Source organism: Saimiri boliviensis, chromosome 3, assembly GCF_048565385.1.
Source record: "Saimiri boliviensis isolate mSaiBol1 chromosome 3, mSaiBol1.pri, whole genome shotgun sequence".
Taxonomy (NCBI): domain Eukaryota; kingdom Metazoa; phylum Chordata; class Mammalia; order Primates; family Cebidae; genus Saimiri; species Saimiri boliviensis.
In genome coordinates, this window is record NC_133451.1 from 37,442,131 (window position 1) to 37,457,709 (window position 15,579).

At 40.2% G+C, this 15,579-nt stretch overlaps 1 protein-coding gene across 2 annotated transcripts; it reads right to left on the minus strand.

Moving 5' to 3' along the window:
• Positions 1 to 124: 124 nt before the first annotated feature.
• TLR10 (toll like receptor 10) lies at positions 125 to 11,319 on the minus strand. 2 transcript variants are annotated; one of them, XM_010338189.3, is made up of 3 exons: positions 11,261 to 11,319; positions 4,449 to 4,547; positions 125 to 3,570 (listed from the first exon to the last, which is right to left on the minus strand). In XM_010338189.3, the coding sequence occupies exon 3, from the start codon at positions 3,506 to 3,508 to the stop codon at positions 1,073 to 1,075; it is 2,436 nt and encodes an 811-aa protein (XP_010336491.3). In that variant the 5' UTR covers positions 3,509 to 3,570; positions 4,449 to 4,547; positions 11,261 to 11,319; the 3' UTR covers positions 125 to 1,072. The 2 variants fall into 2 exon arrangements, with proteins under 2 accessions (XP_010336491.3, XP_074252106.1); XM_074396005.1 differs by lacking the exon at positions 4,449 to 4,547 and having other exon boundaries at positions 11,261 to 11,311.
• Positions 11,320 to 15,579: the final 4,260 nt, after the last annotated feature.

Below are 15,579 nucleotides of genomic sequence, written 5' to 3' on the forward strand. Positions count from 1 at the left end.
CAGGAAAGTGACATGGTGTTTGTTTCTGAAATATAATTTTGCAAAAATTATATTTCAGGAGTGCTTGTTTTCTTACTGTGACCTGTGAGACCAGAAAGAAGAATCAAGCCAAATGAGTAGGATGTGTAGTCTTTAAAAATTATCTTTATTGTTTTTTCTACTTATAAAAGAAATACAGACTCATTTTAAACAATTCAAACATTTTGGAAATATACAACATAGAAATCAAATGCTTCCTGTAATCTAACCTCCCAGACCCAAACCACTGTTACTACATCTGGTATAGATTTCTTTCTTTTTTCTTTCTTTCTTTCTTTTTCTCTCTCTTTTTTTTTTTAGACAGAGTCTCACTCTGTTGCCAGGCTAGAGCACAGTGGTGCAATCTCAGCTCACTGCAACCTCTGCCTCCTGGGTTCAAGCAATTCTCCTGCCTCAGCCTTCTGAGTAGCTGGAACTACAGGTGTGTGCCACCACGCCCGGCTAATTTTTGTAGTTTCAGTAGAGATGGGGTTTCACCATGTTGGCCAGAATGGTCTCGATCTCTTCACCTTGTGATCCGCCCACCTCAGCCTCCCAGTGTGCTGGGATTACAGGCGTGAACCACTGCACCTGGCTGGTATAGATTTCTTTACACTTTTATTTCAATGCCATTTCAATGACAAAAAAAACCACAATTATTTTCGCACCAACCTAGTAGTTTATAACACATTAATATAATTTTTCCATACCAGTAAATATAGAGCTACCTCATTCTTTGTAGTGTGATGTAATATTGTATTACATTAACATACTATAATTGATTGAATTAGACCTTATTTTGTGGACGTGAGTATGTTTTCTATTTTTCATGAATATACACAATGCTGGGATGAACACCTTTTTACATAAGCCCTTATAAACTTGTAAAGATGTTTCTATAGGATACATTCTTAGAAATCCTTCCAGAAACTGATATAAAGGTTATAGCCATTTTCTATTTTAACAAATATTGCCAAATTCCCACCATAAAGGTTGTATCAATTTATATCCCAACAATGTATGTGTTCCCCAACTTCCCCAGGGCTGTGGCATTTTATAGGCAGTCTGTTCTCATCAGAGAGACTGTAGAACCTCGAGACTCTTCATTGAACTCCGTGAATGCCTGTAGTTCACACATTTCTCTGGTGGCTGATACACGAATATTAAGAGCGGCTCGAAGGTTTGCCCAGAAAAGCCCACATTTACGCCTATCCTTGGGCCATTCCAAATATGCTTTTTTTTCCAGGAGAGCTTTCAGTTTAGGATACCTGGTGGGAATGCAGTAGAATGGAATGGGTTCCAGTAAGATAAGAATTAGACAATCAGAATTTTCATGGAAGAGATTGTGGTGGGCAAAGTAGAGTTCATAATGGCACCACTCACTCTGGACAAAGTTGGGAGACAGAACAAAGATGCTCTTGTAACTCTTCTCCATGAAGCTCACAATATTTTCACTAACACTCTTTCCAGGGTCAAAGTTTCTTTCATAAAGGCAAATCAAGATAGAACCGTCTTCTTTCTCTAGATTGGGGATCAATTCATTCTTCACCCATAGAGAATCATGTTCACCATATGCAATAAATGTATGGAATTGGACATTTCTCTTGAGTTGTTCTTGGGCTGTCTTCCTAACCCTGTGCCACGTTTGTGTGCATTGACCTAGCATCCTGAGATACCAGGGCAGATCAAAGTGGAGACAACAGAAGCCCACAACCAACCCCAGAACTAGCATGATAAGCACAATGGTGACAATCAACAGAGCTGTGTTGCAAGATAATTCAGGAAGATGAACATCTTTTAGCCGAGTCCCCCTTAGGTTTAAAGGGTATTCACAGATGTATGAATCTGACCATCCAACCATCATGCCTTCTGAATATGTTTCAAGCTGAATGAAACGTTTTAATTCACAGGTACACCAGAACGGATTTCTTCCTGCATTTAGAGTCTTAACTTTCTGACAGCTCTGAAAAAAATCCAGAGATGGGCTGAGAATTAAGTTCATTTCAATGTTCAGAATTGAGAGTCTACTGAAATGACTACACCCAGGGAGATCGGTTAGAAAATTAAATGCAATATTTAGCTCTTGTAAGGCCATTAGATGAATAGTCTCTTTAGGTACAGCTTGGATTTGGTTATTATTTAGGTCAAGTATTTGAATACTTTTGGGTAAGCACCTGAAAACAGAATCAGACAATTTATTGTATGACAGGTTCATGGTGACCACAGTTTCTGGCCATGAGCAATTTTCATCATTTTTATGTTGTAATAGATTTTGACTCAGATCCACGTGTTCCAAGGGTGTGTTGCTAGAAAAGCGACTCACTAAAGAAAGTGTCTCCAGCTTATTGCCCTTCAAAATGAGAGTTTTCAAGTGAGGCAATTGGATAGTTCTTTTAAACAACTCGTCTGTTAAGATATTATTGGCAAAATTTAAATATTGGAATTTTGTAGGATAATTAGGGAATAGCATATGTGGAATTTGTGCATTTGATATTGTCAGGTTTTCTATGTCCATTTTGGTCAAAAGCAAATAGATTTTATCCTGCTGAATGTAAGGCATTCTGTAATGCACATGCTCCAGTTTTATAGTTCTCATTACAGTATTTGAGTAGTCAAATGAATTGTGGTCAAGATAAACCTTACCACTAAAAGTCACATTTCGGATCTGAAAGTATTCCACTGATGTATGCCAAACAAATTGGAAAATAGAGAAAAGGTGGTCCCAGAGCAAATCAACTTTATTAAGTAATAGAACCGATGTCTTAGCATTTTCTAAACTCAGATTTCGTTGCATTTCATAACTTGCAAATTGGCTTTTGCCATCTATATTTGTCATTTCTAATATTTTTGAAGTCTTGATTCCATCACGCAAAAGAACCCAGAAATTTGTATTCATTGGTAAAACAATGTGCAGTTTTGTTGTGTTTAAGACGGGCAGGCTACCTTCTTCATAATGAGAAAGAGTTCTGAATCCTAAGAAGACAGTATTTAGATACAGATGAGCAATTTTCTGGAAATCTGATTTTTGTATTTTTGCCCCACTCAAACCTAGGATTTCCAGGTGTGACATGTTGCCAGCTTCCTCACAGATAGGCATGCTGTCAAAGTCATTAAAAGAAAGATCTAAATACCTGAGACCTGCCAGTGAATACCAACTTACACTCTTCAGTCTGTTATTAGACAAATCTAAATATCTTAACTCCTTGTTGAATTCAAAGATTTTGAGATTCAGTTGCTGGATTCTGTTATGGCATAGAATCAAAACTTTCAGTTTGGAGAGAGAATGAAAATCTGAACTCTGGAGTTGAAAAAGGAGGTTATAGGATAAATCCAGTGTGCTTGTGGCTGGGGTCAAGTCCGCAGGAACCTTTCTTAAAGACATGTTGGAGCAGTTGGTCATCAGCTCCCTTTCTCCTGGCAGCTCTGGAACCTCGCCCTCTGCTGTCATAACAATACTACAAAATATGTAAATGTTTTCGATGAGTCTCATTGTATTTCCAAGGATTTTACCACTGATTTCCTCCTATGGATGATGAAGATGAGCTCAAAACCCTAAAAAGACAGTATATAATGTTAGGTTTTTATTTTGTTTGTTAAATCCTGTAGGATTTTTATTTGTGAAAAAAAAAAAAAAAGCCAACAGCTGACTATATTCACGAAGAGGTTGGAATAGGGTCCTGAACTGTATGTTGTGTCTTCGACTTGATCTTAGAGCATTGGCTGATATGTCTCCAAGCTGGTTACTGTGCAATGTCTCCAATGTTGAGGCAAGCCAGGATTCTCAGAGAGAAGCAGCATAATTAAATGCAATAGAAAATTAAATGCGGCCGGGCGCGGTGGCTCACGCCTGTAACCCCAGCACTTTGGGAGGCTGAGGCGGGTGGATCACAAGGTCAGGAGATCGAGACCATCCTGGTCAACATGGTGAAACCCCGTGTCTACTAAAAATACAAAAAAATTAGCTGGGCTTGGTGGTGCGTGCTGTAATCCCAGCTACTCAGGAGGCTGAGGCAGGAGAATTGCCTGAACCCAGGAGGTGGAGGTTGCGGTGAGCTAAGATCGCACCATTGCACTCCAGCCTGGGTAACAAGAGTGAAATTCTGTCTCAAAAAAAAAAAAAAAAGAAAGAAAATTAAATGCAATATTTAGCTCTCATAAGGCCATCAAATGAATAGTATCTTTTCACTAGTAGTCTCTTTTCTCAATGAAGCTTACATTACATCTGTTTAAGAACTGCATTTTCAGGTCAGACTCAACACCCTCCCTCACATCGTTGATAACCTGAAGATTTCAAGACAACAGAAAGTAATTTGTTTTATTATACAGACGTTGTGAGCCTTTGACTTGATATCATGGAGTTATCCCTCAATTTTTGTATTTGTGGATATAGAAAGTCCCTGGAGCTAATATCTGACTTTCAACACACTTACCTATATACATGGAAGTTCCAAAACATGAAACAAACAGAATGATTCCTGTCCTTCTGCCTCTATATGTCTTCAGGTTGGTGGCAAAAGCAATCTGGATCACTGCCAAATAATAGTAATAATGTCAAAAAACAATTTTCAGATGGGACGTTTCTAGTTTCCTCACAGATAGGCATGGTTTCAAAGTCATTAAAAGAAAGATCTAGGCTGGGCGTGGTGGCTGACATCTGTAATCCCAGCACTTTGGGAGGCCAAGGCAGGCAGATCACCTGAGGTAGGGAGTTTAAGACCAGCCTGACCAACACAGAGAAACCCCATCTCTACTAAAAAATACAAAATTAGCTGGGCGTGGTGGCGTATGCTTGTTATCCCAGCTACTCAGGAGGCTGAGGCAGGAGAATCGCTTGGATCCAGGAGGCAGAAGTTCTGGGGAGTGGAGATCGCACCATTGTGAACTTCAGCCTGGGCAAAAAGAGTGAAACTCTGTCTCAAAAAAAAAAAAAAAAAAAAAAAAAGAAAGAAAAAGAGAAAGATCTAAAAGTCTGAGATCTGCCAGTGAATACCAAGCTACAGTCTTCAGTCTGTTCTTAGACAACTATAAATATCTTAACTTCCTGTTGAATTCAAAGCTCTTGATATTCAGCTGTTGAATTCTGTTATGGCATAGAATCAAAACTTTCAGGTTAGACTTCAATGTGCCAAGATGCACACTAATTGCTTCATGTATATTATCTCATTTATTTATCACTATACTCTGTGAGGGAAATACTATTACTCCCATTTGATAGATGAGGAAACCATGGATATAGAATTCTGAGGACATTGGGAAACATGTCAGGCTTCACCTGATTTGATTAGACATAACACAGAGGTAGCTGGAGAACTAAGATTTTTACAATATTCATTATTCAAGATATTTATTAAGTACCTACTCTGCCAGAAACTTTTCTAGGTACTGGGGAACAGATTTCTGTTTCTACACAGCTCACATTCTAGAGAGAGGGTAAAAAAACGGGAGACTGGAAACAAAACAATACATTTATGTGTTATGACTCACAGTTCCACATGCCTGGGGAGACCTCACAATCATGGCAGAAGGCGAATGAGGAGCAAAGTCATGTCTTATGTGGCAGCAGGCAAGAGAGCATGTGCAGGGAAATCCCCCGTTATAAAACCACCAGATCTTGTGAGACTTATTTGCTATCATGACAACAGCACGGGAAAGACCCATCTCTATGATTCAATTACTTCCCACCAGGTCCCTCCCACAACATAATCAAACCGGAAATAAAAGAGAAATCCAGATGAGAGAGAGGTAACATTCTAAGTGGCCTTATGTTTTGATTCTCCCACAACATAAATAAAAGCACTTGGCAGTTTTCCTCTGACTGAAATGAGAAAGCAGCGGATTTAGAGTCCAGGAGGGGCAAGTTCTGACATCCATTTTAAAGTGTGCTGGGGGGGAAGGACTGGGACCCAGGAGGCTGGCAGGGAAGACTCCTTGGCTTGGAACACTGCAGAGTAACTTGTGCCAGAATGTTTCCGTGGAAGTGGAGAGAAGTGGCTAGGTTCTAACTTCAAATTAGTAAACAATTCAACTCTACGTCTCCCCACACCGGGCACTCTGAAGGCACTGAGGGCAGGTGACAAGTTAGTGTGGGAGTTTTTCTGCTTCCATTTGTATGTGTCTGTTATACATTGACTCTCCACCTCCACTCCCATAGACAGACAGAGGGAGCAAAAGACACTCTCAGCAGAAAGAGGATGGGGTGGAGAGACGTCTGATGTCTCTGTGCTTGCCATGCTCCGATCATTCTCAGAGGCTGGTCAGGAACCAGGGGAGGCGATGGGCGCACCCACCCACAGGCATGCACGCAAACATGGTGGGTAACAAAGCTGGGCCAGAATCAAAACATAAGGCCACTTAGAATGTTACCTGTCTCTCATCTGGATTTCTCTTTCTCTAGAAACTTCCCAAGCAGTTTTTTTTCTTGAAGTGAAGAAGTTCCAGAAAACCTATGGAGAGTAAGGAGTGAGAGGGCCACTTCTGAGTTTTCCATTAGCTGCTCATACCAGTAAAAGAGAGAGAGCATCTTATATCGGATCTTGAGAACACATATGAGCATAGATTATTTGTGGGAACTCCCTTAACTGTACACACTTGGAGAATTCTTTTGTGAAAATGTTAATTACCCACATTGATTATATAATTTTTATATTTTGTAAACTATTGTTTCTGGTAAGTGCTCTCAAACATCTTGGAAAAAAGCAATAATTTTGGTAAGGTCACCACAATTAGATGACTTCTCAAAACACCAACTTTTAAAAACATGGTCGAATAAGATGCCTCTGGCCATATTTTTCTTTGCTCACATTTTAGTGACTCCCATAGTGTAATGTATACTAAAATATTATACTGCATTAATATGTAAATATAACACGGAGTAATTATCAGAAAAAAACAGGTGAATGTTCTGTTTAATTAACTTAGTTTCTGCTAGATTTTTGAACTGTTGCATATTTAAGAGTAAGTTTTCTACATTACCTTTAAATATTTCTAATAGAAAATCAGTTTACATGTGGCATGGAAGTGTAATTACTACTCAAATTATTGTGTTCAAAGTATCTAATGTATAATGATAAACCTTATATTTTCTTTCTGTTTTCTTAAAACTATATGTTAAATTTTAGAATATCTTAATTTCCAAGCCACTAGATGCAGAAAATAATTTTCCATGCATTCATGATCTCTTCTGAATGACCTCTTAGTAGATAGATAAACTTCATTCATTTGTTTATCAACTGTCTCCTCTCCACTCATTCCCGGGATCGCTGTCTGTCTTGTTCACTTCAGTATCCTCAGAACATAGAACAGTGCTTGACACATGGTGCATGCTCATTAACTACTTGTTGAATGCACATATGAATGAATGAATGCCTATAGGTATGAATGTCAACATTTTAATAATTAGCACAACATGATGCATAATATGCTCTCATAAGTATGCATTGAATGAAAGCATTTATGTTGTGAATTCCTGATACATGATGGTTAAAGAACCAGACGTCATGAGCCTTTGACTTGATTATCTAGATAGAGAAGAGGTGGTCCCAGAGCAAATCAACTTTATTAAGTAATAGAACCGATGTCTTAGCATTTTCTAAACTCAGATTTCGTTGCATTTCATAACTTACACATTGGCTTTTGCCATCTATATTTGTCATTTCTAATATTTTTGAAGTCTTGATTCCATCACGCAAAAGAACCCAGAAATTTGTATTCATTGGTAAAACAATGTGCAGTTTTGTTGTGTTTAAGACGGGCAGGCTACCTTCTTCATAATGAGAAAGAGTTCTGAATCCTAAGAAGACAGTATTTAGATGCAGATAAGCAATTTTCTGGAAATCTGATTTTTGTATTTTTGCCCCACTCAAACCTAGGATTTCCAGGTGTGACATGTTGCCAGCTTCCTCACAGATAGGCATGCTGTCAAAGTCATTAGAAGAAAGATCTAAATACCTGAGACCTGCCAGTGAATACCAACTTACACTCTTCAGTCCATTATTAGACAAATCTAAATATCTTAACTGCTTGTTGATTTCAAAGATTTTGAGATTCAGCTGCTGGGTTCTGTTATGGCATAGAATCAAAATTTTTGAGCAATTTTTGCTCAAATCACTTTTTGGTTTTAGGGATTGATGGGTCTGCGTTCAAGTCCAGTGTTAACCATTCATTAGCTATGTAACTTGGACCATTTATTTAACTTCTGGAAGGTTTGGTTTTGTCAACTGTAAAATGAAGCTTGTGAATAGGCATACGACAATGTATATAAATCACTTTGTACCATGCCTAGCATATCACGCTTAATAAACGGTGGCAGTGATCAGGTCAAGACTCAGGTGAGTCAAGGAAAGCATAAATGTTAAGAGGATGCCAAGGAGCTCAGTAATCAAGAAAATGTTTACATGAAATACTTTTTAAAATGAAAATTAGGCTGGGTGCGGTGGCTCCTTGTAATCCCAGCACTTTGGGAGGCCAAGGCGGGCAGATCAAGAGGTCAGGATTTCAAGACCAGCCTGACCAACCCAGTGAAACCCTGTCTCTACTGAAAATACAAAAATTAGCCAGGCATGGTGGTGTGCACCTGTAATGCCAGCTACTCAGGAGGCCAAGGCAGGAGAATTGCGTGAACCCAGGAGGTGGAGGTTGTGGTGAGCCTAGATCATGCCACTACACTCCAGCCTGGGCAACAGAGCAAGACTCCATCTCCAAAAAAAAAAAAAAAAAAAAAGAAAAAAAGAAAGGAAATTAATGCAAAAATCTATGTTGAACAAAATATCAAAATTTTTCATAAAGACAGGATCAGCGTTACTGATTCTTTCTTTTGCTTCAGGCTCCATTATGGCTTGGCAGGACCCTGGTGGTTATAATCATTAGGTTGACAAAGGTGCTTTTAATGTTATCATCTCACAGACTGCTTAATTTGTAGCAATTGACTTTAAGCTTTTAGGTCTTAGAGCCATGGCCCCTTAAGAATGTAGCAGAATCTAACCCAGCTGCTTTATCTGGAATTCTCTGGGCTGAGATGTCAGAGTTTCTGCCTCTTAACCACCTCTTCCCCCTGCCCAATACCAGAGTCTTATCTGGGACTGCAATGGAAGAGGAACTAAGTCTTTCTGAACTTCTCTTAATATGATAATTATAAAGGTCCTATCTCTCAGGCAGTACTTCCGCATTCTGACATTTTATCAGAATAACTTTTATGTAGAGACACGGCCTCACTATGTTGCCAAGGCTGGTCTTAAACTCCTGGCCTCAAGCAATCCTCCCACCTCAGTCTCTCAAACGGGTGGGATTAGAAGTGTGAGCCACTGTGCCTGGCCTCATTAAAGCAATTTTAAAAGTAGGACATAAACCCTTTTTTTTTTGAGGTTGAGTCCCACTTTGTTGCCCAGGCAGGAGTAAAGTGGCATGATCTTGGCTCACTGCAAGCTCCAGCTCCCAGGTTCAATCAACTCTCCTGCCCCAGCCTCCCGAATAGCTGGGATTACAGGCACCTCCGATCGTGCCCAGCTAATTTCTGTATTTTTAGTAGAGATGGGGTTTCATCATCTTGGCCAGGCTGGTCTTGAACTCCTGACCTCAAGTGATCCACCCGCCTCAGCCTCCCAAAGTGCTGGGATTACAGACATGAGCCACTGTGCCCAACCTAAAAGTAGGACATAAACTTTTGATGAAAGATGTCTTCTATAAATACTATGTATATATATTAATATCATATTCCTACTACTATGCTAAAAGCAGGTAAAAAACAGAATGACATTCCTTAATAAATCTTTAATAGCTTATAATTTAAAAGTCAAGTCAAAAGACATCATCAAATGACAACTAGTGTTTTGCCAAAGAATATTTAATCATCTAATTTCTCTTTTCCCAGTGATATAAAGAAATAGAAAAGAGATTAAGAACCTATTGAATGTTTAATGATCTTTGGAACCTCAGAGTAAAAATGACTTCTTTTTAGTATTTCCTATGTGTATGGAGGAGTTAAAGCCCAGAGGTAAAATAACTTGCCCAAGATGATCCAGTGAATAAGCAGAGATTTGAACCCTGACTTGTTTGGTCCCTTCTGGCTGGTAGCTAAACCCAAATGGAAGGCACCTGAAACCTTGAAATGAGGCAGCTTAGGATGTAATCACATCCTAAGGACAGAATCACCGAAGTTGAATCCATTGACCTGATCACCTGCCGTGGCGGCCACTTCTTCCCTTCCCATCCCTGCACCTCTCTCAGCAGCTTCATGCAGCTGCTATGGGACACTCTGCTAAGTGCCACGAAATTCAAGAGACTTTGCCTACATGTATATATATTCTTAGGAAATTTGTAAGTTCACAAAAATTACAAAGAATTAAAACTCAAAGTGCATGCATTCCTTTTTTTTTTTTTTTTTTTTTTTGAGACGGAGTTTCGCTCTCATTGCCCAGGCTGGAGTGCAATGGCACGATCTCGGCTCACCGCAACCTCCGCCTCCTGGGTTCAGGCAGTTCTCCTGCCTCAGCCTCCTGAGTAGCTGGAATTGCAGGCACGCACCACCACGCCCAGCTAATTTTTTGTATTTTTAGTAGACACGGGGTTTCACCATGTTGACCAGGATAGTCTCGATCTTTTGACCTCGTGATCCACCAGCCTCAGCCTCCCAAAGTGCTGGGATTACAGGCTTGAGCCACCGCGCCCGGCATGCATTCCTAATTAATAGCTCAATGTAGGTGGTCTGGGAGAAAGCGCTTCAAGAAATCAAATGCCCACAGGTGGTTAACCGTACTCTTCTTTACAGCAACCCATGGCCCTCTTTGTCCATTTCTGAAGGAAACTGAACAAGAACTGCGTTCTACAAGATCCCTCAGATCTGCCCCTACTTTTAGACAGGCAACGCAAAGGCAGAACTTTTCAACGGGATAAAGGAGCAAGAAATGCGCCTTAACTAGCCAAAGGTTTTATCCAGCAGAGGCAACATACACCATGGAGAAAAAAAGAGAGAAAACTTGCCGCAATGCCTGGGACCGTTCAATCTGGATAGAAGGACTGACCAGGTTTGATCCACAATCAGCGAAAAGAAACCCACACCCTCAAGCAGCTGCAAGAAATTTCTCAGATCCACCAATCATTAATTTAGATAAAATAATAAATACCACAAATCCAAATAACTCTACTTTCCTTTCCTCTATATTAGCTCGAATTATCTCTTTAGAAAAGACCCATGCAGCCCTTTTATCTTTTTCATGAGAGTTACAACCAACAAAGCTAAGGTTCTTACCCCGGGCGTGCACTGTCGCAGCAGAGCTGCAGGTGTGTGAATGATTCGTTGACAGGGTCAGAATTGGCTGCAGGAGCTGAACGAATCAAGTTTTTCTGCAAAGCTTAAACCCCATCCGCCCTCTACTGCATGCTAGTGGTATTGTGTGTTATGTATATTCATTATAATCTTAACACTTTTTAAAATTGCGGTAAAATACACATAACATTAAACTTACCATTTTAACCATCTTTTTATTTTTTATTTTTTTCAGACAGTGTCCCACTTTGTCACCCAGGCTGGAGTGCAGTGGTGTGATCACTGCTCACTGCAACCTCGACCTCCTGCACTCAAGCCATCCTCCCCCCTCAGCCCCACAAGTAGCTGAGACTGCAGGTGCATTCCAACTGGCCTGGCTAATTTTTTTGTATTTTTTGTAGAGACAGGGTTTCGCCATGTTGCCCAGGCTGGTCTCGAACTCCTGAGCTCACATGATCTGCCCGCTTCGGCCTCCCAAAGTGCTAGGATTACAGTGTGAGCCACTGCACCCAACGTTAACCATTTTTAAATGTAAAATTTAGTGGCGTTAAGTACATTCACACCATTGTGCAGCTACCATCACTGTCGATCTCCAGAGCTTTTTCATTACCCCAAACTGAAATTCTATGCCCATTAAACAGTAATTGCACATTTTCTCCTCCCCTCACACCCTGGAAACTACAATTCTACTTTCTGTCTCTATGAATTTGACTACTCTAGGTACCTCATGTCTGTGGAATTATACCGTATTTTTTTTTTTTGAGACTGGCTTATTTCATTGAGCATAATGTCTTCAAGGTTCATCCATATCATTCTATTATTATTACGGAGAATCAGAATCCTTCCTTTTTAAAGCTGAGCACTATTCTGTTGTGTGTACGTCTCACATCGTGTTCGTTCATTCATCCATCAATGGACATTGGGGTTGTTTTCACCTTTTGGCTTTTGTGACTAATGCTGCTATGAACATGGTGTACAAACATCTGTTTAAGTTGGTGCTTAACATCTTTTGAGTCTATACCTAGAAGTGGAATTTGTGGATCATATGACCATTCTGTTTAATTTCTTGCAGAACCACCATACTGGTTTTCTACAGCATCTTAGAGCACTTTGATGATGCCTTTCTTCAAGGTGCAGGTCAGTTATCCCTTTCATCAGTTGGAGGGGCAGTCATGTGATGATTAGCAGGAATAGGAATGGTGGCTCCATAATTTCAGCAATCTAGCAGAAAGAGGGTAGAAAGGAGTTATCTAGAGCAGGGGTCCCCAACCCCTGGGCCACAGACAGGAACTAGTTCATGGCCTATGAGGAACTGAGCCACACAGCAAGAGGTGAGTGGTGGGTAAGCAAGTGATGCTTCATCTGTATTTACGGTCACTCCCCATCGCTCAAATTACCACCTGAGCTCCACCTCCTGTCAAATGAACAGCAGCATTAGATTCTCATAGGAGCGCAAACCCTACTGTGAGCTGCATATGTGAGGGATCTAGGTTACATGCTCCTTATGAGAATCTAATGTCTGGTGATTTCTCACCATCTCCCATTACCCCAGATGGGACCATCTAGCTGCAGGAAAACAGGCTCAGGGCTTCCACTGATTCTGCATTATAGTTAGTTGTATAATTATTTTATTGTATATTATATTACAATGTAATAATAATAGAAATAAAGTAAATGTGATATGCTTGAATCATCTTGAAACCATCTCACCTCCATCTCCAAACCTGGATAAACGGTCTTCCATGAAACTGGTCTTTGGTGCCAAAAAGATTGAAGACCACTGATCTAGAGGCCTTGTCTTGAAGTGAAATGGTAAAACAAACATCGTATTTTTAAAAATGTAGATTGCAAAGTACAAATCAATTTTTAAAGCAACATTTTTGAGGTTTTTTTCATACTCGACTTAAGATTTAGGTGACTGCTGGAGATCACAAGTAAAGAAGAAAATTTCCAAATAGATTTGTCCACAGGAGGAACGATCAATTTAAACATGAATGATTATAATAGATTTCTGTCGTGCAAAATGGGGGAGTGCGTGGGTTCTTAAAATACATTTTTTTAAACTGTCATATTGGGGTTTTTTAATTAAAATGTAGTGTATATATTTCCACATACATTTTAGGGGAAAATCACAGAATAAGTAGCTGTATAAAGAAAAACAACAGCAAAACAAAACCAGCTCTGCTGCTCACCTAAACATATACAAACGTGTACATTACACAGACACGGGAAGACAGGTGTCGGGAATGTTGAAGAGGGTATTCCTAGCTTGTTGGATGAACTAAGTTCTGACATCTTTTTCAGTTCAGAAATTCTCAAACTACTCTGATCAGCACACAAACATTGTCTATTGCAGTCTCAAGGAAAAATAATCACTTGGGATTTTTGTCGTCCAAAGACATACTCTTCCTTTTCCCAGAGACCAGCATGTTTAAATACTTTATTGTCAGTAAATGGAGTTTTCTTTACGTGTTTTTACATTTGTCTACCAAAAACAAGTTGAGCCAAGTAAGGAGTTGTTGTCTGTGCCATCTAATCATTATCATTAAGCTTGCATTTACTTCCTAAGTGCAGAAAGTATTGCACACAAGATATTGGCTAATCATCACCACAAACTACTTAGAATGTATACTTTATTCCCATTCGACGGCTGAAGAAACTGCCTGAGAGAGAACAAGAAACTGGCCCAAAGTCATCATCCAGTAGAGGATGGAGCCAAGATTCAAAACTAACAGTCTGCTTCCAAAGCCTACAATTTTTTCACGACTCCGGATGCCCAAGAGATGATGTAATACTCTCTGCCTTCACCTGAGATTTCTAAAACATTTAAATCCTTATTCACAACTAGCAACTGAGAATAGTATGCTCAGAACCGTATGTGCTAATAACTTTAAGATGTAATACTTTTATTCCTTTCAAACAAACATCCCTCCCGCCCTCTACACACCTGCATGCATGTGGGCACACACACACACACACACTCACACACTCACTTCCCCTGTAATGCCTTCCTCTGATTGCAGACATGGGCCTGCTCTGATTCTGCCTTCATATGTAAGTTGCGATGAACAGAAAACCCTGGGTTACCACAAGGGGATGGAGGTTTATTTTAAAGACACTAGAAGTGGTGAGGAAACACAGCAGCCCAGCCAGACCCTGTAAAGACCTGGAGCAGTGGCTTCTGGGGACTCCCAGAGCAGCCATGGTGGTCAGACTGTCTTGTTGGGCTGCTCTCCACTTTATCTATGACTTGACTTTTCTTTGATTCTTCCTCAATCTGCTTCTCTTTCTATTACCCACTTCTCTTAATTGCTGCCTTTGCTTCTACATGTGTCTTCCTACAGCCTTTTCCCACGCTCATGGCTTATAGTCAGGGCTGAGGCTCACTCTGAGAATACTTGCCCCAAGACGGGAAATCTGATCAGATCTTTGCCTCACTATGTAAGACGGAACATCTCTATTGGGCAGAGGATTCATGACCACCTTATAGTCTGCTAGCCTATTTTATTTTTATTTTTATTTTGAGACAGTCTCACACTGTCACCCCGGCAGGAGTGTAGTGGCATGATCGCACCTCACTGCAACCTCTGCCTCCTGGGTTCAAGTGATTCTCCTGCCTCATCCTCCCAAGTAGCTGGGATTACAGGTATGTGCCATTATACTCAACTAATTCTGTATTTTTGGTAGAGATGGGGTTTGACCATGTTGGCCAGGCTGGTCTTGAACTCCTCACTTCAGGTGATCCACCAACCTTGGCCTCCCAAAGTGCTGGGATTTTAGGCATAAGCCACCGTGCCTGGCCTATTTTTGTAGTTCTTGCCTTTAAGAGGGCTGGTAAGATAGTCACATGATGTAGAGCTACTCCCGGGTGGAGGGAAGGGCCTGGCTTGCATTCTCCCTAGGGCCCTGCAGGTGGCTCAGAGTCTAGTGTGGAGCATGTGTTAGTTGGGGAAATCTCCTTTACTTTAATTACTGGTATCAGCAAGTGAAAATAGCGACAAAGGTTTTATTTTGTTTGTTTTGTTTTGTTTTTTTCCTGAATCCTATTTCTGAAAAATAAATGAAAAGTAACAAAATTCTCACATGGTTAGGAAATTTAAATAATTTGTCGTTCATTTATTACATTTGAGTATAGGGAGGGGAGAACATTTTTGTTCAAACAAATAAAACGATCCTGGCTGGATGTGGTAGCTCACGCCTATAATCCCAACACTTTGGGAGGCCAAGGCAGGTGGATCACCCGAGGTGAGACCAGCCTGGCTAACATGGTGAAACCCTGTCTCTACTAAAAATACAAAAAT

Bases quoted from the DNA above. Each gene is read 5' to 3' on its own strand.
- TLR10 (XM_010338189.3), bottom strand. From the start codon at position 3,508: ATGAGACTCATCGAAAACATTTACATATTTTGTAGTATTGTTATGACA.